This window comes from Salvelinus namaycush, chromosome 25 (genome assembly GCF_016432855.1).
Source record: "Salvelinus namaycush isolate Seneca chromosome 25, SaNama_1.0, whole genome shotgun sequence".
In the NCBI taxonomy this organism is placed as follows: domain Eukaryota; kingdom Metazoa; phylum Chordata; class Actinopteri; order Salmoniformes; family Salmonidae; genus Salvelinus; species Salvelinus namaycush.
Window position 1 is genome coordinate 24,518,507 of NC_052331.1, and position 23,749 is coordinate 24,542,255.

The window sequence follows — 23,749 nt, forward strand, 5'->3', positions numbered from 1 at the left end:
CTACTCCAGGCATTGGGTCTTCTACAACTCCCCACACATGGCATTCACTTTGAGTTGTAAGGGTTGAGTAGATAAGTAGGTGAACTCAGGATACTGCATAAGTCTGAACTGATCCTCCAAAGATATAGCTAGGTACTGACTCACCGGCAATGGCAACTCTACCTTCTGCCTGTATGGTCATTTCAGATTCATTAAGGGCACAAGGTGAGATCCAAATGCAGACACAGGAGGCAGATGGTTGAGCTTTGATATTTATTACACCAAAAGGAGTAGGCAAACGGCAGGTCGGGGACAGGCGAGAGTTTATTAACCAGGTCAGAGTCCAAACAGTACCAGGTGATAGGCAGGCTCGAGGTCAGGACAGGCAGGTGTTCAGTGAACAGGTCCGAGTCCAAACAGTACAAGGGGATAGGCAGGCTCGAAGTTAGAACAGGCAGAGTGGTCAGGCAGGCGGATACGGCGTCAGAACAGGCAAGGATCAAAACCAGTAGGGCTAGGAAAAAACAGAGACTGGGAAAAATAGGAGCTAGGAGAAACGCTGGAGGACTTTGCAAAAGAAGATGAACTGGCACAGAGAGACAGGAAACACAGGGATAAATACACCAGGGACTAATGGGGAGAACAGGAGACACCTGGAGGTGGGTGGAGACAATCACAAAGACAGGTGAAACAGATCAGGGCGTGACAGATTCAGATCCAGATCAACGTTATTATCCCACCAGGGGGAAACATGAAACACAGAAACAACACAATATAATTAATTGAAAGTGCTATAGATACACATTTAAAGTGAAAGTGCAATATGCTGTATACTCGAGGGACCAAAAGACTATCCATTATACAGCCCAATGGCTGTTGGAATAAAAGAGTCAACATATGTATCTATCTGTTTTGAAAGAAGTCTCATTTCTCTTGTCCGGATGCTGCTGTGACTGAGTTTTGAGTGAAGGGGATGAGTACAGTCCTGTAAATTTGTTAATTTTTAATTGACCCTTTATTTAACTAGGCAAGTCAGTTAAGAACAAATTCTTATTTACAATGACGGCCTACCAAAAGGCAAAAGACCTCCTGCGGGGACGGGGGCTGGGATTAAAAATAAAAAATAAATAACATATGAATATAGGACAAAACACACATCATGACAATAGAGACAGCACAACACTACATGAAGAGAGACCTAAGACAACAACATAGCAAGGCAGCAACACATGACAACACAGCATGGTAGCAACACAACATGGTAGCAGCACAAAACATGGTACAAACATTATTGGGGACAGACAACAGCACAAAGGCCAAGAAGGTAAAGACAACAATACATCACGCAAAGCAGCCACAACTGTCAGTAAGAGTGTCCATGATTGAGTCTTTGAATTAAGAGATTGAGATAAAACTGTCCAGTTTGAGTGTTTGTTCCAGCTCGTTCCAGTCGCTAGCTGCAGCGAACTGAAAAGATGAAAGACCCAGGGATGTGTGTGCTTTGGGGACCTTTAACAGAATGTGACTGGCAGAACAGGTGTTGTATGTGGAGGATGAGGGCTGCAGTAGATATCTCAGATGGGGGGAGTGAGGCCTAAGAGGGTTTTATAAATAAGCATCAACCAATGGGTCTTGCGACGGGTATACAGAGATGACTAGTTTACAGAGGAGTATAAAGTGCAGTGATGTGTCCTATAAGGAGCATTGGTGGCAAATCTGATGACCGAATGGTAAAGAACATCTAGCCGCTCAAGAGCACCCTTACCTGCTGATCTATAAATTACGTCTCCGTAATCTAGCATGGATAGGATGGTCATCTGAATCAGGGTTAGTTTGGCAGCTGGGGTGAAAGAGGAGCGAGTACGATAGAGGAAACCAAGTCTAGATTTAACTTAGCCTGCAGCTTTGATATGTGCTGAGAGAAGGACGGTGCACTGTCTAGCCATACTCCCAAGTACTTGCATGAGGTGACTAACTCAAACTCTAAACCCTCAGAGTTAGTAATCACACCTGTGGGAAGAGGGGCATTCTTCTTACCAAACCACATGACCTTTGTTTTGGAGGTGTTCAGAACAAGGTTAAGGGTAGAGAAAGCTTGTTGGACACTAAGAAAGCTTTGTTATAGAGCATTTAACACAAACTCCGGGGAGGGGCCAGCTGAGTATAAGACTGTATCATCTACATATAAATGAATGAGAGAGCTTCCTACTGCCTGAGCAATGGTATTGATGTAAATTGAGAAGAGCGTGGGGCCTAGGATTGAGCCTTGGGGTACTCCCCTGGTGACAGGCAGTGGCTGAGACAGCAGATTTTCTGACTTTATACACTGCACTCTTTGAGAGAGGTAGTTAGCAAACCAGGCCAAAGACCCCTCAGAGACACCAATATTCCTTAGCCGGCCCACAAGAATGGAATAGTTTACTCTATCAAAAACGTTGGCCAAGTCAATTATAATAGCAGCACAACATTGCTTAGAATCAAGGGCAATAGTGACATCATTGAAGACCTTTAAGGTTGCAGTGACACATACATAACCTGAGCAGAAGCCAGATTGCATACCAGAGAGAATATTATAGACATCAAGAAAGCCAGTCAGTTTTCCAACACTTTTGATAAATAGGGCAAAATAGAAATAGGCTTATAACAGTTAGGATTAGCTTGATCTCCCCCTTTAAATAAAGGACGAACCGTGGCTGCCTTCCAAGCAATGGGAACCTCCCCAGAAAGGAGAGACAGAATAAAGAGGTCGGATGATAGGGGCAACAACCTTAAAGAAGAAAGGGTCTAAACCATCTGACCCAGATGTTTTTTGGGGTCAAGTTTCAGGTGCTCCTCTAGCACCTGGGACTCAGTGACTGCCTGCAGGGAGAAACTTTGTAGCAGGGCAGGGGGGAAAGAGGGAGAAGCATCGGGGATAGTCACATTAGAAGGGGTGGGAGATGAGGAAATGTAGGACGGGCAAGGAGGCATGGCTGAGTCAAATAGGGAACCTGACTTAATGAAGGGGTGATTAAAGAGCTCAGCCATGTGCTTATTGTCAGTAACAACCACATCAACTTTAAGGGACATGGGCAGCTGTGAGGAGGAGGGTTTATTCTCCAGGTCTTTAACCGTTTTCCAGAACTTCTTGGGGTTAGACCCACAGAGAGAGAACTGCTCCTTAAAGTAACTAACTTTGGCCTTCCGGATAGCCTGAGTGCACTTATTTCTCATTTGCCTGAACGAGAGCCAGTCAGCCTGAGTATGCGTGTGCCAAGCCTTTCGCCAAATGCAATTCTTGAGATGGAGTAACTCTGCAAGATCACGGTAGAACCAAGGGCTGAACCTGTTTTTAATTATAATTTTCTTTATAGGGGTGTGCTTGTTAACAATACCACTGAAAATATATAAAAAAGAAGGTTCAAGCGTCTTCGACAGAGGGGATCAAGCTGATTCTATAGCATTTTACAGAGGCCAGTTCATAAAGGAAGGCTTGCTCATTAAAGTTTTTTAGCAAGCCTCTATGACAAATCAGAACAGGCTAAAAAACAATGATCACTAAGGTAATTACAGAAAACACCAGACTGATACCTAAGAGGATTATTTGTGAGGATAACATCAAGAAGAGTAGCCATTTCTGGGTGTTTGGAGTCATACCTTGTGGGATTGGTAATAATCTGAGAAAGATTTAGAGAGTCCCATTGCTTTAGGACTTGGTCAGGTGGTTTAAGCATGTCCCAGTTTAGGTCACCTAGCAGGACAAATTCAGACTTGGTGTAAGGGGCCAAGAGAGAGCTTAGGGCAGGTAGGGTACAGGCCGGTGCTGATGAAGGACGATAGCACCCAGCAACAGTCAACAAAGAGCTATTTGAAAGTTTAATACTTAAAACCAGCAAATCAAATTGTTTGGGAACAGACTTGGTGGAGACAACCGAGCACTGAAGGTGATCCTTGGTGAAGATTGCCACTCCCCCAACTTTGGAAGATATGTCTTGCCGAAAAAGGTTATAACCAGAAAGGTTAACATCAGTATTAAAAACACTCTTCCTTAACCACGTCTCAGTAATGACCAACACATCTGGATTGGACCTGTGAACCCACAATTTCAATTGATCCACTTTAGGTAATAAGCTTCTAGTGTTAATGTGCAGAAACACAGGCTTTTACGGGAGCAGAAATCAGTGAAGCAGATATCAGAGCACAAGTCAGAATAGTAGATGGACCAGGGTGTACATGCACATTTCCAGATATCATCAACAGTAATACAATCAAGACACGGCAGAGGACAGGGAGAGCTCTGCAGTGCTGATTTATGACATCTGAATGTGCATCAGATGGCAACAAGATCATATTGTACAGCAATTTCATCAGGTAACATGACTACAAAGCCGGCGAGAGGTGTTTAGAATGGGATGGGAGGTCAAAAGTGTAACCAATAGAGAGTCAGAGTCCCGAGTGTGGGAACAAACAGTCTGTCCCACGGTTGGGTAAAGAACGTTTGTAGTCAACAAAGCATGATGCAGGAGTCATGAGGCAAATAGCAAAATAGCAAAATGCACAAGAACAAAATAAAATATATAACGACTTGGGGCTAGCCATTATAAGTTCAGAGTAACTCGCCCCAACACTGCATGTGTGCTGGAGGCGAGTGAGGGGGGGAGTGTGGTGGGGGTACCTGTACCAGACAGGTTGGAGACCAGGGCAGATGGTGAACAGATCACCAGGTGGAATCCAAGCAGCAGTGCAGCAGGCAATGGGAGTAGGTGTCACCCACTTGGGAGAAGCTTTTATTTCTGAAGGCAGATTTCTTGTAGAAAATGCCAGTGGATGGCAAAATGCTTTCAAGTTTTAGGAGGATGAGTTTTGTGTACAGGTTGGTGGCCGATTCTTGGATCTATACCAATTATCCTTCTGCCCTGCACTGGTAGCCCTACCTAAAGCAACTACTGGTGAGTTGTTGGCTTTTCCGTTCTCTTTGACAGTGTAGCCGCTGGAACTGTCGGCCAGGCCCGGGCCATGGGACCTGGCCTCTATTCATTTCCCAGAACCACAGGGCTTGGGGACCTGAAACAGTCACGCTTGTAGTGTTCAGTCTCACCACAGTAGTAAGAAGGTCCCTTAGTAGCAGCTGTGGGACTTGGGGACCGGAAGCAACTACCTCAGATGGGGCTGGCGTGTGGTAGACCATCCTCTTGATGGGTCCGGTTTCAGGCTGTAAGACCTACTGTATATCCATGACTCAGGAGAGTTGTGTCAGTCATGACAGTTTCCAGTGTGACTTGGAGCTTTTCCACTTTATCCATCAGGGACAGCAGCTGGTTGGTGGTAGCATAGCTGTCTGTTTGGGTCACTGGGGGAGTCACTGTTGTAGGCCTCACTTCCATGGCGACATTGTCTTCTGCCCAAGATATGCGCCTCATCTTGCCTCTGTTGTCTGTCACTCCCTAGTGTTGCTCAGCTGATCCTCAGCTGATCCTGCAGTTCAAGGTCAACCCCTGGGTATACCAATGTTACCAGGCGTCTCACTTCCTCTGCAAACTCTGCAGTGGTCTCCTTTTGCTCGCGCAGTTCACTCAGGCAGTGACAGACTGTGGTAGGAGGAGACATCTGCCCGTAATGCTGTTAGCTGCTCAATGAGGAGGGCGTAGTCCTCTCTGACTGTAATCGATCTGTGTGTAGCTGGTGTAGAGAGTCAGGCGCAGGACAACAGATATGAGTAATCAACGTATTTACTCAAGTAAATCAACAAATACAACACAAATTACCGAGCCCACAACAACGGACCGTACACAAGACAAACCATCACTCACAAACAAACATGGGGGAAAAGAGGGTTAAATAATGAACAAATAATTGGGGAATTGAAACCAGGTGTGTAAGACAAAGACAAGACAAATGGAAAATAAAAAGTGGATCGGCGATGGCTAGAAGGCCGGTGACGTCGACCGCGAACGCCACCCGAACAAGGAGAGGGACCGACTTGCAGAGTCATCATGGGAAGGTGTGAGAAACTCGTTTGGAGTGCCATTCTATCACTATCAAGCTGGCCATGATGGGGCTTTGGATCCAGGTCATGAATGCTTTTTACAGCCGCTTCAAAAAATGTTATTCAACAATAGGTGTAGCCAGGCCTCGGGCTGTTCTGGGTTAGAGGCTGCAGTAGCATTTTTCTCATTGTCTCCAGCTGTCTCCATTTTGTTGGTGATTTATTCATTTTGCTCGTATCTCCTGTGATTTTTACAACTCAGTCTTTATTTACAGTTGTTAGCTAATTATGTATCTTTACTTTTGAATGAATTTGCTTTCAATTTCATGCATTTTCTCCAATGTCCCTTTAATGAATTTTCCCAGATGACCTTTTAATTAATTGTCCCTTTAAATCACGTTTATTTTGTTTTTCAACTGTTATAATACTGAACTTCCACTGTCCCATTCACTGAAATTATTTTCCCACAGGAATGACCAAGAAGGCAGATTTTTGTGCTTGTGATTTGTTACTGGGGGTGCAGAGCAGCAAAGATATCTCTCCTTTTCTCTCCCCATCTAAGGTTTCTCTCACACTCTGTACTGCACAGTGGTTTCTCTCCGTACAGCGGGACAGTCTCTCTCTCTTTGCATACGACCCGCTCGTGATGTTAATCATGTGACATTGCAGCTTTATCACAGGGGGCTCTCGCTTTGGCCCAAGGGGCTTCGCTAGCTGTTTAGCTTTGTCTGACAGGCTCAGTTACATACATGATGCGAGCTAACAGTCCACAAGCAACAATTGAGGTTGTTGGCTAGCTTGCTTCAAAAGCTTCCTCTCTGTCCAGAGCTAGCTATTCAATGTTCACAAGGTCCAGTAATAAAATACAAGCACTTCTAATGTCAACTACTAACATTTAGTACCTGTTTGGGCTAGCTAGGCTAGCAGTCCAACTTTTGACACCAGTTGTCATGCTGCTATGCGTGGGTACAAACTGAGTCCATGACAATGATATTCATGCAGGTGGTTTTCAGCTTCCAAGGTAAATAATGCAAAGCACCAGAACTGTCTTATACAAATTGTAGCCTAGTAGGGCTAGCTACGCTACATGACCGAAGTATGTGGACACCTGCTCATCGTACATCTCATTCCAAAATCATGGGAATTAATATGGAGTTGGTCCCCCCTTTGCTGCAATAAAAGCCTCTACTCTTCTAGGAAGGCTTTCCACTAGATGTTGGAACATTGCTGCGGAGACTTGCTTCCATTCAGTCACAAGAGCATTAGTGAGGTCAGGCACTGATGTTGGGCAATTAGGCCTGGCTCGCAGTTGGCGTTCCAATTCATCCCGAAAGTGTTCGTTGGTGTGGAAGAACTTGACTGGCCTGCACAGAACCCTGACCTGAACCCCCATAATAAATATAAATACAAATATCATACTCTTTTTGACCAGACAGAAAAAGATAGATGGGCTACACATAGAAATAAAGGGGCGCTGTTTCGCTCGACTCGTATGCTTTCTCCTGTGAGATACTGTACATTCAGCCTCTTGCCAATTGAAGGAAAATTATGAAACACAAAGAGAGATACATCATTTTATAAAAAAAATTATTGCAAAATTTTTGGGGGTAGCCTGGCTTCCCTTGGCATCCATGAATACACGCCACTGTAATGATTGTAAATAATGATTGTGAAAAAAGAAAGAAGCAGTAGTACAATGTGAGGTCATCTGTAAATATGGGTGGATGTCTATTGTTCTCCAAACGCTGATGAAGGCTGCCTTCGAAAAGCATCTGTTTGTTTTGACCTCTGCTGCTAAAAAATAAGACATAACAACTTAAAGAATATTTTAGTGGGTGCGGGTTTTTTCTCTCTTCCAGCTGAACATATCTCCCTTTGATTCCAGCATAGAAGTCAGTAGACACCTGATAGACAACATGATGACAAGCCCACTGTGCTAAGCTCTAATAGCTGTTCGGTTAGGGTAATGGCTAAGGTTAGGGTTTAGGATTACACACACACACACACACACACACACACACACACACACACACACACACACACACACACACACACACACACACACACACACACACACACACACACACACACACACACACACACACACACACACACACACACACACACACACACACACACACACACACATCACCTTTAATGGGCAATACTTCTGACTTCCAGTCTCTAATCAAATCACTATCAGACAGTTTGATTCTTATAACTCTTTGCAACTCTTCTTTTAGGTTTTATTTAGCTGCTGTTCTATACATTTATTCTTCAAATCAGTCCAAATTCTTTTAGATCATACAACCAAAACACCATTCATTCAGCTTTCCTTCAATAAGATAATTAGAGTTCTTTGCCCTCCTAAAATAATACTTTCTACAATAGAAAAGTTAACCATCCTCGGCTCCAACTTGACCTTTTGCTTTTAGCCAAAGAAAGGATCAAAGAGCCCTTTAAGATTCTATTAAAATAACTTAAGGAAAAGAACATGCATGGAGGTCAATGTTCTGACATGATTCCACTCATTCTAATGGCCAATAACAAGCTGATTACCAGCAGCGTGGGAGGTACGCTTACTTATAGACCTAAATAACAAGAGGAATTTCTTCATGACCTCTCCTCATGTCTTGTAGTGTAGCTTTTCTTTTCTATTATAGTAATATTTTTCCTCCTGATTCCCCAGTACATTGTTTGTCTGAGATCACTGTGTCATTTGTAATTATGCAAAGCAGTCTTTTCATGCCATGCAGAAGGAAAGCAATTTTTGTATGCAAATAGTTAAACGGCCTAATGATGAGTGACACCATGCGATATTGGGGTCACCACACGTATGACAGCAATGAAAATGATCAACTAAATGCCAGAAGTGTCCAGTACGGACACGTGGGGGACGAGATGAAACAGAGTGAAATGCCATGGTCACTTCGACGCCTATTAATAATCAAATTGGATTGGATGTAATGAGAAAAGATTTTCATAGTGATTGAAGTGAGGCTGAGTCTTTGTGTCCCAAATGGGACCTATCCCTATATAGTGCACTACTTTTGACCAGAGCCCTGGTCAAAAGTAGTCTACTATATAGGGGATAGGGTGACATTTGGGACTCAGACTTTTACCTGTTCATTCCCCGAGATGTTGGCAGCCTGTTGGAGCAACAGTCATTCAAATATTCCACGGCGGTTTCATTCAATTGACCCCTCTGAAGACCCATCAGCCTTCTGTTCTACATCTGTAGCCTACATCACTGCAGCCAGCCTCATTCAGAGATTGGACTCAAAACCCAAAACATAACACAGGCAACCATATCATGGAGCTGAAGCTGTAACCTAACTGTGGCTCTCAGACCAATAGCAAACTACAACTGTTGATCATTTTGCATTACACTATAGAAAACGAGACCATGGTCGCTGTGTGGAATATCACATCATTCACATGATCAGATAAAGATGAAAACAGGTTGACATTGAACAAGGCTCTATTTCAAGTATTCACAATATTGACATGATGTTACAAAAAGGGGGAGTGGCTGTTTTCAGGGTCAACCACCAGCACCTGTAGCTGGCTGTCAAATGACAAATCTTAGTGGTGTTTCTGTAAACAGGTTGACGTTTAATAAGAGCCTGTTCCAAGTATTCCAGTGAGATACATACACCTGTTGGATTGCTCTTACATAACATGCAGTAGACTAGACTAGAGCCCATGCTTGGAAGAGAGTTGACCATGGTCCTGAAAAGGCTCCTTATTTGTAGGGTAGAAGAATAGAATATAATAGAATTACTTTATTTTGGTGGTGATAATTACAGCATAAGCAGATAGTGGTGGAAAGAAGAACAGCATCTGGGAGTACAAGTTGCAATACAACACACCACGGTCATTTTTATTAGCTAGGTGTCACTTCTTAGAGGGACCGAAGGAGCAAGATTAGGACTCAAATAGTTTTGTACTGTTTATTTAGTGTGCTTATCCTGGCAAAACAAGAGCTTAATGATTGAGAGAAAAGTCTATCCCTGAGCTAGGTACATACCGTATTGTATCTAGCTGAGATGTTGACTTAGAAAGCATAAAACAACACATCGATGTCTTGAAAGACTACAGTAGGCCCTCAAAGATGAGGCATAAGGGATTTAGTTTGCAATCTCACCATGCCACCTGTCGATCTTTTTAAATTAACTTTCTACTATGAAAAGCAGAATAATTTCTGTCTATGAAGCTTGTTCTTTATTTCTATGTTTTAAAATATCCCTGTGATATTTCTCATGGTGACTTCTTTTTCTTCATTCTGCGTGTGTGTGTGCGTGCATGCGAGAGTGTGGTTATGAGACAGGAGACAGTCAGTGTTCCATCCTGTTACTGTGTGGTTGGTAGGAAGTGTTGATAGCATAATGTACACTCTGAAGTAGCATGAAGCTGCCAAGCCATGTGAATCACCATGCAGATTGGAGATCAGAATAGCACCCAGCCATTCAGACACTCTGGCTAAGAAAAAAGAACCTTTGAACCAGAAGGAAACTTAGAATTTTAGAAAGAAACTAAGGTTTCTTTGAGACCATTTTAGAGGTATTGGGAAATAGGATCAGGTCTTTATAGAGGTTCCTTGCCTACTCAGACAATGCAAAAAAATAAATAGGTACTGCCCAGCAGATAGTGGTGGAAAGAAGAACAACGTCTGGGAGTACAAGGTTGCAATACAACACGCCATCAATAATGGGACTTTATTCACAATAGTTTATCTTCACTGATAGAACAAAATATTTTTTTTATTTTTATTTTTAATAATCATATATATACAAATCAATGGAACAGACCAGCCAGCTCTTGCAATAAATTAGTTGAAAGCTTTTTGCAGTGGTGACAGTATGGGACACATAACATGCCCCGCTTGAACTCTGAATGCCTTCCAAATGGCACCCTATTCCCTTTATAGTGCACTACTTTTGACCAGGGACCAAAGGAAAAGAAGTGTAATAGAAAGGGAATCAGGTGCCATTTTGGAAGCACCTGTGATAGGTAAAATAAGTTTATGCCAATATGTAATATAACAATCCACTATCTTCCCCTCTGTACTTGCACTACTATTCTTCAGAAATGAATGTCTCAAATGGCATGATTATATATCCTTGGCTTGTCAAAGTAAATAGTAAATCATATCCTTGGCTTTCTTCATGGTGACATGATATATTTTGAGGCTGAAGGAGATACATTTGGGGAATAATAGTTTCAAATAGCCATGTGCGAGTGTATGCTAAAAAAACAGGTCATATCATCTGCAATTCAGAAAATATTGGGTGTACAAAACACAGAATCCAATGGACAAACATGAAAGCTTGACACAAGATTTTGTGATCTAATGGCATGAGTCTAGTCAAAGCAGAAAGTGTTGGGGTAGAGCTGTATGCCCGCGTGACTGTACAGGATAAAAGTGTCTGCTAAATGGCATATATTATTATTATTATTCATTATTATTATTTAGCTGACAGTACTCCTGTAGTGCAGACAAACCTGCCTGGTCAGCATCCAAAATGGCAACCTATTCCCTACATAGTGCACTTGTTTTGACCAGAGCTCTGGTCAAAAGAAGTTATCTATTGTATATAAGGAAAGGGTTGCCATTTGGAACGCAGATATGGACTCAGTTGTTAATAAGACACAGGGACATCCAGTGGCAGCTTATATTCACACTTAAGCCATTGATGCTACATGTACATCTAGGGCTTTATTCAATCCGTACTGATGATCCACTTTATAGCATGATTGAAAATTAAAGGCAATGTTCCCGCGGTTGCGGAGACTGCATTCACGGTAAAACTGCATTAACGGTAAACGCTGCATATGTCAGCTAAATTAGAAATGACCTTTACATTTTAACCCAGATCTTCTGTGATACTTTGGCGATACGGATTGAATCCAGACCCTAGATTAGATGATCTGCTTTATTTACAAAATGACAATATCGTTTTCATTGTACATACAGTACACCAATTCATAGAACTGCTTTACTTGAGGCAGGCATTAGCTAGTTTAGTTTACTGACATTAGTTAAGTTTACTCACAATCGTTGTCCACAACATACAATTACTTGTCCAGGTCTGGACAAGCGGAAGAAACACATATTGCTTGGTGTAATTATCACTATGGTAACTAGAATTAACATCAGCATCATTGTTATCAGTGTTCACTTGACCTAATTAAGCAGTTTTCCTTTTAATATACATTACATGGTATGATTTAGTACACCGCATAATAGGATCAAAGTAAAAACATTTTTTTAACTTAAATATGCCATATGATACAGATGTTATGGCCAACATCATCATTTACACACACACGAAAACAATATTTCTGTCATTGATATATTCTAGTAACTTAACAGATTAACATGTTTTTCAATCAGTAAAAGTCTTGACGCACTAAATTGTCTGTTTGGAAACAAGCTCCATAGGTTCACAATCGATTTTTTTTAAATACACAACTAAGATCAGGTCACGCTCTCTCGCACAACATCCACAAAGACAGAGAGGTGGAGAGAAGGAGTGGGGGAAAGAAAGCGTGGGAGAGAGAAGGAGAACAGGAGGGAGATCCCTGGGGAGGTCTGCTGAGGCTTGGTAGTGGGTCAACCTCTCACTGTGGAAGAGCTTTGAGTATGGCGTTCACCTCCTCCGCAACAGCTGTCAATGCAAACTCAAACTGCTCCTGAGGTGGAGTAAGAGAGGGAGGAGAGAGAGAGAGAGAGAGAGAGATAGAGGAAGGGGAGAGCGAGAGAGAGAGAGAGAGAGAGAGAGTGGGGGAGGGGGAGAGAGGGAGGGAGGGGAGAGAGTCATTGTAGAGTTAATGCCAATGTTCTTTCCAGATGAATTGCAATACAGAAATAGACACAGATCAGACTTACAAAGCAGCTATAGAGCTATAGAGAATCATGTGAAAGAAGTCTAGAAAACAATGACTTCACTGCGATTGGTCACTTGATACTGAAGTTATTCAATAAGCAAGCACTAGGGGGAGTACAACTGTAGCGCTTACTAACGAAACAAATGACAAACATTTACAATGCATGTAGAACCCTTAACTAATGAAATCAAACTAAACACAATAAGCTTATATGATATTGAAGAAAGCAAGACTTATACTTATAAAACATTTTCTCATCACCAATAATAGTGAAAACATGAGTCACTCATTGAGGATACATGGTTTAATAAAGAAAGGATTGATATGACTGCTGGACCAATCTAATAATTCTCAGGGAATCCACACTATGATTGATGTTTCCAAACTGGCTGTCGATTGTCTGACCAGAACACATATTGATTAGTGTTGGGGAATAACTTGGGTCTCATTTGAGCTGATACTCTGGAGAGAGAGCTCTGCTTTATGAAACAGACATAAAAGCTCCACATTTCTGGAGGACACAGAGTGTACCTGTGTTACCTATCCCAAGACAACTAACTGAGCCTGCCAGTTCTCTCTCTCTCTGTAAAATTATTTGGGAAGCACTATACACCCACTACAAACCTAGCACTGCACTAAATCAAAGGCTTTGAAAATGTGACCGCTACTAGTGCGCACCGCTAACTAGCTAGCCCATTCATACCCTCCCTCCATCTCCTTTCAGAAATCACAGTCCATTAGAGTTCCCAGCAGAGGTGAGGACATTACCTTTGTCTGGACCATAGCCGGCCGCTGATCCCTCAAGTGCTCCAGGGTGGCAGCAATATCAATCTCCTTAGCACCTGCAACACAACACCAACAACAAATTGGACAGAGTTCAAAGCCAGGAGATAATCCAGGCAGCGTCTGTCAATCTCCTTTTTACTCGCTCCCTTTGGAACCTCCGCCATGCAGCGATTGAAAATTATTACATTCATCCCATATCCACACAGATGCTACAAACAAGGCTCCGATTGTTTTAGTTGCCTAGATGAAAATGAGAGGGTGGGGAAAGAGAATGTTTGCAAAGGTATTTGTAAAACCACAAAATGTAAGATACAGGAATCAGAGGGATTATTTTAGGATAAAATAAAATAAACACTTCAAATAAGGATTTGTTTTAACCAAAGCCTTGTCCCCCCTGTTGCTTTCTGAGCTAACCAAGGTGCCCCATAGGCTGTCGTAGTCTCAAGCAGCGAGGGATGGTGAGTGTCTGTCTGTCTGCCTGCCTATTTGCCTGTCTGTCTTTCTGCCTGCCTACTTGGCAAGCTACCACCCAGGTGAATAGCTAGATGTGTTGGATACTGGGCAAGCAGAGTGGAGAACCCTCTCTTCCCTATCCCTGCAGCACCAGTGCCCAGTCAGCCTGGCAGCTGGCCCTGCCCTCAGACCCAGTGCCCAGCTGGCACTGCTCTATGCTCCCCAGTCGACCAAACACGGCCGTGATCACAAAGAAGACGGCTATCTGAGGCCCTTGAGTTGGGGGCAGACTACATGATCGCCTGTCTGGCGCTGAAGGCTTACTGTGAAACCTTTGGAGAAAATAAATAAGTAACAGAACGAGGGAGACAAACATAACAAAATTACATTCATGAGGAGTGGTGAGGAAAATGGAAAAAGAAAAGAATTTGATTCGTTTTCTGTAGCTAACTACATCAACCTCTCCCACACTTTCCTCAGAAAATCTTTCCTGTGCATCAAAAGAGCAAACATTTTTGTTTTACAAATCAACAAATGAATAAGCAAGAATAGCTTATTCAAGCCATTCTCTTTCAATGACAGTTTTTACTCTACAGTTACAATATAGTAACTCAAGTCTATTCCTCCCACCCAAGAATGGCGCTTGCACAGTTCTACGAGCACCACACTGATAAGTTCTTCATTTTCTAGGACTTAACAGCCAGGCTATTGTGCTGGTTGTAATAAACCAGACTGTGGAGGGAACAGTATAAACGGCTCATTTGAGTTTCCCTCGCAAGATTCCCTTCAAGGAGGGGAGCTCTGAGAAGAAACAAGAGAAAGCACCAAGTCCTTATGGGAGCTGTGAAAGAGACAGAGCCGTGGCTAGCAGCTGGACCCCGGGCTGTAAGAGACAGAGCCGTGGCTAGCAGCTGGACCCCGGGCTGAAAGAGACAGAGCCGTGGCTAGCAGCTGGACCCCGGGCTGAAAGAGAAAGAGCCGTGGCTAGCAGCTGGACCCCGGGCTGAAAGAGACAGAGCCGTGGCTAGCAGCTGGACCCAGGGCTGAAAGCACTCCTGCACTTGTGCTGCCGATTCTTAAGTTAGAGCGAACATTACAGCAGGAGAAAAAAAGAAGAGGCTTTGGTAGTAAGGCATAATAAAAGGCATAATTCTCAGCCTCCGAATTTACAATTCATTCCTTGGGAGAAAGGTAAAGAGGGTAAAAAAAGAGAGGAGAGTGATTTTGTGTCCAAGGGCATACAGGTCTTTGATCAGGCTGAGGGAACCTGGGCCTCCTGCTTCTCAGGAGACAGACAAAGAGAACCCTAACCCTAACTGGCCGGGCCCAGATTCCACCCCGGCACAGAGAAAAAAGCCTTTGGGCTGCCTCACAGTGTGACAGCCTGGGAAAAGCCCCTCTCAGCAGGCCTAAGATGCCTGCTTTGGCCTTTGATCTTTCATTAAGGCCAGGGCCACAGCACCGGTCAGGAGATTGACATGCCTAATACACACAAATGTAAATGCACGGGTGAACACACACACACACACACACACACACACACACACACACACACACACACACACACACACACACACACACACACACACACACACACACACACACACACACACACACACACACACACGACAAACCAAGAGGAGAATAGGTCTTGAACAAATGCGTGTGTGTGTGAATGCCATGCTGAAGCAATTGGTGTAAGGTGCTTTTAATTTGAATGGAAGAGCACATTCCAACAAAAGTGCATGGGAGACTACATGAACACAATTAGGTATACTGTTTGCTGAAAAGAAATGGCATTAAATTCCAATAAACAGGATGAATTTATCTGCATGAACAAATTTACAATTTGCTTGACATAAATTGCCAGAATAGGAACTCTTAAACTACATTTACATCTGACATCATCAATGTGAATAGGAATACTGATATATATCTCCATATTGTTTTCTCTCCCATCGATCATTAATTCAGTGAAGCTGCACCCGAGCCAGTCACCCTCTAATGCTTTTAAAGACCCACAGCTGAAAAAGTAAGGCTTTAACGTTGACATGGCGATGCTGCTTAACATGCGTAAGGAGAAAAGAAAAGCTGTCTGACTCCCACCTTTAGCCATCTTATTGAGAACCATGTCAATCAGAATGTATGTTCCACTCCTCCCGGCGCCGTTGCTGCAATAGAGAGAGAGAGGGAGAGACAGAGAGAGATGGGGTGTCATTAGCATGACTTAACAGACACAAGACTATTTCAATGTGTTATCGTTTTGGTCAATACAATTTTTACTTATAGCCCTAAATGAGTTGTTAATTTTGAATGCAATTTTTTGTTGTTTGATATTGTATCAGCTTGTAAAAATGTGAGCTGCTTTCAACAAGTGGCAACATAGAGGAGGGTTTAATATTCCAAGCATATACAATTACTAACGCTATTTTGAGAGGCTGAACGACATCAAACCATGATGATTTCTGTATAAAAAGGTTGTTCTGGGGTTTAAATGTAATAACAGGAATAGTAAACCATCCTCAAAAGTGGCAAAGCTGCAATATGATGCAAAGAAGAGTACATTTATTTTATTAAAATTGCTGGTGAAAAACTAACAAAAACACTCCATACATGTAGAAAAAATAGGGGGTAAACTGAACATTTAGTTTGATGAATAGAGATGCAATACTATTTGAATCTATGTTTTTAATCTATGTCTTTTCATTTCTAAATCTGGTGTTGGTGCTGTAAAAAAAAAAGACACCAAATCCCCTTAAAAAAGCACGAGAGGTGTACATACACACACAGTAAACACACGGTTGTGTATCTGAACAAACTAGGCAGAGATAATTGGGCACAATCCCGCTACAGTATACAGGATGTGCTTCTCAAATGCCCCCTTATCCCTTTGTAGTGCAGAACTTTTGACTAGGGTCTGGTAGTACCACTATGAATAGACTAGGGTGCCATTTGGAACGTACACAGGGACTCTGGGGCAATACTGCTATCTATGTCTGGGATCTGAGGTCTGCAGTTTGCAGTATGTATCGATACCTAGCAACGCCTAGCACGGGTCATTATGAACTGATCAAAGATAAGGCTGAGGACAAAGCCCTGGGCCACAGAAAACACATTTTAAGATGTTTGTTTGCCTGCCTGGCCTCGACTGGCTAGCCTCTCAGAGCTGAGCTAAACTGATCTGAGCTGAGATAGAGACCTGTGATTTATCTGCAAGGTGCCTCTGTATAGTCTACTAGGCTATAGCTATGCTAATGTTGCTGCTTGTGCTATTGGTTATATGAAAACTGAAAACACAAGCTTTAAACTACACTGAACAAAAATATAAACTCAACATACAACAATATCAAACATTTTAGTGAGTTACAGTTCATATAAGGAAATCAGTTAACCCTTATAATTTATTTAGGCCCTAATCTACGGATTTCACATGACTGGGAATACAGATATGCATCTGTTGGTCACAGATACCTTAAAAAAAGGTAGGGCCGTGGATCAGAAAACCAGTCAGTATCTGGTGTGACCACCATTGCCTCATGCAGCGCAACACATCTCCTTTCCATAGAGTTGATCAGGTTGTTGATTGTGGCCTGTAGAATGTTGTCAATGGCTGTGCAAAGTTGCTGGATATTAGTGGGAACTGTAACACGCTGTTGTACTCGTTGATCCAGAGCATCCCAAACATGCTCAATGGGTGACATGTCTGTTGAGTATGCAGGCCATGGAAGAACTGGGACATTTTCAGCTTCCTGGAATTGTGTATTGATCCTTGCGACATGGGGCCGTGTATTATCACGCTGAAACATGAGGTGATGGAGGTGGATAAATGGCACGACAATGGGCCTCAGGATCTTGTCACAGTATCTCATCATTCAAATTGCCAATGATAAAATGCAATTGTATTCGTTGTTTGTAGCTTATGCCTGCCCATACCATAACCCTACCACCACCATGGGGCACACTGTTCACAACATTGACATCAGCAATCTGCTCGCCCACACAACGCCATACAGGCTGTCTGCCATGTGCCCGTTACAGTTAAAACCAGGATTCATCCGTGAAGAGCACATTTCTCCAGCGTGCCAGTGGCCAATGAAGGTGAGCATTTCCCACTGAAGTCGGTTAATACGCCGAACTGCAGTCAGGTCAATACCCTGTTGAGGACGACGAGCACGCAGATGAGCTTCCCTGAGACGGTTTCTGACAGTTTGTGCAGAAATTCTTCAGTTGTGCAAACCCATAGTTTCATCAGCTGTCCAGGTGGCTGGTCCTTGACGATCCCGCAGGTGAAGAAGCTGGATGTGGAGGTCCTGGGCTGGCGTGGTTACACGTAGTCTTCGGTTTGAGGCCTTTTGGACGTACTGCCAAATTATCTAAATGGACATTGGAGGTGGCTTATAGAGAAATGAACATTACATTCTCTGGCAACAGCTCTGGTGGACATTCCTGCAGTCAGCATTCCAATTGCATGCTCTCTCAAAACTTGAGACATCTGTGGCATTGTGTTGCGTGACAAAACTGCACATATTAGAGTGGCCTTTTATTGTTCCCAGCACAAGGTGCACCTGTGTAATGATCATACTGTTTAAACAGCTTCCTGATATGCCACACCTGTCAGGTGGATGGATTATCTTGACAAAGGAGAAATGCTCACGAACAGGGAAGTAAACAAATTTGTGCACAAAATGTGAGAGAAAAACATTTTTGTGCGTATGGAACATTTCTGGGATCTTTTATTTCAGCTCATGAAACACGGGACCAACACCTTTCATTTTGTGTTTATATTTTTGTTCAGTGTATAAACTATATTCCAACCATTTATTTCAGGTTTCAGGGTTGATCTATTTTTGGGAACTGTAGTTTGGAGCATATACATGAAAGGAAACACAGTAGATCTATGCATAATAGATCTACGCATAATAGTATGACTCTGAGAGAGAGGGGTGTTATAATCATAGATGTAAGACCCACCTTAGACACATGGCATTCTGTGATTACATAATTTACTTCCTCTACTGAGGTACAATACTGTTTATACTTGCCTGCAGTGGACTATTATAGGACAAGACCTTCCCCGGTAGCACTTGTTAACCTTTCTGCAACAGAACAGACAGACATAAAGCATCATAAACCTTATGTCAAATCACAACATCAAAATGAGATCAAATGAAATATAAAATAATAGAGTACACCCAGTGATTTAATCAATTTTATTCTCATTATGATCGGTTTTAATTGGTCAACACTTCTCATATTAATAAGGCCCTGAAGACTAGAACAAGTCTACATCAAGGTTAAATATTATAATGATACTGTGGACTTTGAAAAGATACATCCCTTCTCAATCTATAAAAATATATATAAATCCACATTTCACAACCATAATTAATGAAGACTGACTTAATGAAGATATGCCATTGCAGTGGTGATATATTGGATTGTGGTAATGAGGTGTGGTGGCTGCTGGTTATCTGCATCAAAAAATGACACATTAGTGCTCTGCTTTTGACCAGGGTGCCATTTTGAGATGCAGCCCCTTGTCCGCCATGCATTAACCTTGTACAATTAAAGACATTACACAGTGGCGAGACACACTCCTGGCAACAGCACCGTACAGCGGCCCTCACATTGTTAATTGGCTGTTGTTGTGGGGGTGAATTATGCTGGACCAGATCTTTTCATCATGGAGCGCAAGAACTAAAATGTTAAAGGGGAAGGGGTGGTGGAGGTTAGGGGTCACTCACTCCCATAAAAGTACATGCAGTAGACTAATGATCTTACTGAAACTTCTAGAACTAAATAAGAATTCAACTTGCATCTGTATGTATACTACAGTGTAGGGTTGAATGTATAGGGTTGAAATCCCAGTAACCAAGCTTTACCCGGAATTTACCGCCCAAAACCATTCCAAGGATAAATAACTGCAAGAAACCGGTAAATTATAATAAATTATTTATATGAACAGCATGGCATGTAATGGAACTGTTAAATTATATGCAATGTCTAAATATGGCTTCTCTACGGCCTCTGCATGATGAATCAACGCTCAGGGTGGGGACAGACAGCCCATCTCAGTATGGAGCGCACTTCACAATGCATGTAGACCTATTACCTCATCATGGTAACTGTTTTTCTTGTGACAGGTAGGCCTACATTTGCTGCAGCATAGCCTATGCTACAGTAATATAAAGACTGAATGCGCGTCTAATTTACCCATCTCCGTCTGGCTTTCTGGGGTCATCTTGTTTTTTAATTGCAGCTCCAGAGTTTTAAAACAGCCTGTCACTAGAATATCATTGCTTTAAATCAGTGCACACGCGAGCACTCTTTCGCAGTCTTTCTCTCTCTCCATCAACTCCATTCAAATTGGATCCAAAATGTTTAATCCTGTTCTAGATTGATATAGCCTTATATATAGATGTTCCAGCCTCCATCTTTCAGGTAATACATTCAATGCAGTATTAGCCTTATATTTAGCCTTATATTTAGTTAATGAATGATGGGTTATGCATCATAAGCTTCTAACTTATAGCCTCTGTCTCTTGCCGCAATACGCACGCACCTGCGCTTCACTGGCCTCTCCTTAAAAAACGCTACTTAGCTCTTGGAGTCCCATGCAGGAAAAGCTAGACTAGAATAGCTTGCTGGACATAATCTTTTGGGCATTTCTTATACCAATAGACTATTCAAAGAGGGACGCACACTCTTTTTTGCTGAATGTTAAATACAGCAGCCAATAGAACTCACGGGTAATTTGAAAGAAGAGGGAACGAGGGAAGATGGCTTTAGAAGTTATTTATTCAGACCGATAATCATTCAATCTTCATGAAGAGAAGTGAAAGCCTTCTGCAACTAATTCTAGTCCTATAATATTGAAGGATGTCATTAGAATGATGAAGATAAGTACAACAAAACTTGTTTCATTTAACTGTTGAAAGAGAGGAAGGAATGAAGCATCAATAGAGAGAGAAGGAGGAGGTAGGCTAATAACATTATGGGAAATATTATGAAAGGTATATATGCGTCAGTCTACTAATTATACAAATAGGCTCTATTATATTTCAAAATTAAAATCAAAATCGCTAGCCTATACTTGTAACTTTGTAGACCGCATTTGCTGCACCAGATTTGCATGTTCTCTTCTGCTTTATCATGGCTTGAACGATGTGCGTAATTCCATTCCATATAATACAGTATAATACAATACAGTACAGTAATACAGTTCACACTCAAAAAGATTAGCCTACTGGAGCTTGTTTCATGTATTTACCCAAGAGATCATATAGCTAGCTACATCTATGGGCTGTTATGTTTTTCTGTTGTGCGTAATGTGCAGTAGCCTATATCATAGGTTATATGTATTGGATAATGGCACAATCATTTGGGCTTTTTTAGGCTTGGGCTCATTAAATGTCATTTATGTAGGGATTATAATTTTTTTATTTAATACATGACTCATCAGGCTCAGGTAGCATCAGGTTTAAATCTTTTCATCCTGATCAAAGCTCTAATCAAATCCAGACATATTTATATGCTCTATACTTCTTTTGAACGACACTTCCGGTTTTGGTGGGAAATACCGATTTACCCTAGAGAAAAGTGATTTACTTTCAGGTTGGAACATTTGTAAAATACCAGGAAAATATTCAACCCTACTACAGTACTTACAGTTGAAATCGGAAGTTTACATACATCTTAGCTGAAAATATATTTCAACTCAGTTTTTCACAATTCCTGACATTTAATCCCAGTAAAAATTCCCTGTCTTAGGTCAGTTAGGATCACCACTTTATTTTAAGAATGTGAAATGTCAGAATAATAGTAGAGAGAATGATTTATTTCAGCTTTTATTTCTTTCATCACATTCCCCAGTGGGTCAGAAGTTTACATACACTCAATTAGTATTTGGTAGCATTGCGTTTAAATTGTTTAACTTAAGGGCCTCCCGGGTGGCGCAGTGGTCTAGAGCACTGCATCGCAGTGCTAGCTGCGCCACCAGAGTCTCTGGGTTTGCGCCCAGGCTCTGCCGCAGCCGGCCGCGACCGGGAGGTCCGTGGGGCGACGCACAATTGGCTTAGCGTCGTCCGGGTTAGGGAGGGTTTGGCCGGTAGGGATATCCTTGTCTCATCGCGCTCCAGCGACTCCTGTGGCGGGCCGGGCGCAGTGCGCGCTAACCGAGGGGGGCGGGTGCACGGTGTTTCCTCCGACACATTGGTGCGGCTGGCTTCCGGGTTGGAGGCGCGCTGTGTTAAGAAGCAGTGCGGCTTGGTTGGGTTGTGCTTCGGAGGACGCATGGCTTTCGACCTTCGTCTCTCCCGAGCCCGTACGGGAGTTGTCTATCTTGTCAATGAGACAAGATAGTAATTACTAGCGATTGGATACCACGAAAATTGGGGAGAAAAGGGGATAAAATTATTATTTTTTTAAATAAAAAAAAACAAAAAATTGTTTAACTTGGGTCAAACGCTTCCCACAATAAGTTGGGTGAATTTTGGCCCATTCCTCCTGACAGAGCTGGTGTAACTGAGTCAGGTTTGTAGGCCTCCTTGCTCGCACATGCTTTCTCAGTTCTGCCCACAAATTTCTATAGGATTGAGGTCAGGGCTTTGCGATGGCCACTCCAATACCTTGACTTTGTTGTCCTTAAGCCATTTTCCCACAACTTTGGAAGTATACTTTGGGTCATTGTCCACTTGGAAGACCCATTTGCGACCAAGCTTTAACTGCCTGACTGATGCCTTGAGATGTTGCTTCAATATATCCACATAATTTTCCATCCTCATGATGCCATCTATTTTGTGAAGTGCACCAGTCCCTCCTGCAGCAAAGCACCCGCACAACATTATGCTGCCACCCCTGTGCTTCACGGTTGGGACGGTGTTAGCCTCCCCCTTTTTCCTCCAAACATAACAATGGTCATTATGGCCAAACATATCTATTTTTGTTTCATTAGAGGACATTTCACCAAAAAGTACGATCTTTGTCCCCATGTGCAGTTGCAAACCGTAGTCTGGCTTTTTTATGGCGGTTTTGGAGCAGTGGCTTCTTCCTTGCTGAGCGGCCTTTCAGGTCATGTCGATATAGGACTCGTTTTTACTGTGGATATAGATACTTTTGTACCTGTTTCCTCCAGGATCTTCACAAGGTCCTTTGCTGTTGTTCTGGGATTGATTTGCACTTTTTGCACCAAAGTACGTTCATCTCTAGGAGACAGAACGCGTCTCCTTCCTGAGCGGTATGACGGCTGCGTGGTCCCATGGTGTTTATACTTGCGTACTATTGTTTGTACAGATGAACGTGGTATCTTCAGGCGTTTGGAAATTGCCCCCAAGGATGAACCAGACTTGTGGAGGTCTACAATTTTTTTTTCTGAGGTCTTGGCTGATTTCTTTTGATTTTCCCATGATGTCAAGCAAAGAGGCAATGAGTTTGAAGGTAGGCATTGAAATACATCCACAGGTACACATCCAATTGACTCAAATTATGTCAAGTAGCCTATCAGAAGCTTCTAAAGGCATTTTCTGGAATTTTCCAAGCTGTTCAAAGGCACAGTCAACATAGTGTATGTAAACTTCTGACCCACTGGAATTGTGATACAGTGAATTATAAGTGAAATAATCTGTCTGTAAACAATTGTTGGAAAAATTACTTGTGTAAAGCACAAAGTAGATGTCC

The 23,749-nt window shown here is 42.4% G+C and overlaps 1 protein-coding gene across 1 annotated transcript in view; it reads right to left on the reverse strand.

The window, feature by feature from the left end:
* Nucleotides 1–10,630: 10,630 nt before the first annotated feature.
* The window catches only part of LOC120020386 (receptor-type tyrosine-protein phosphatase N2-like), a 62,824-nt gene continuing 49,705 nt past the window's right edge, over nt 10,631–23,749 (reverse strand). Inside the window, exons 9-12 of the mRNA XM_038963998.1 lie at nt 19,117–19,170; nt 16,181–16,245; nt 13,604–13,677; nt 10,631–12,640 (exon numbers count right to left, since the gene is read on the reverse strand). Of these exons, the coding sequence (XP_038819926.1) occupies nt 12,569–12,640; nt 13,604–13,677; nt 16,181–16,245; nt 19,117–19,170 (265 nt within the window). The 3' untranslated portion in view covers nt 10,631–12,568. The remainder of the gene's footprint in view (nt 12,641–13,603; nt 13,678–16,180; nt 16,246–19,116; nt 19,171–23,749) is intronic.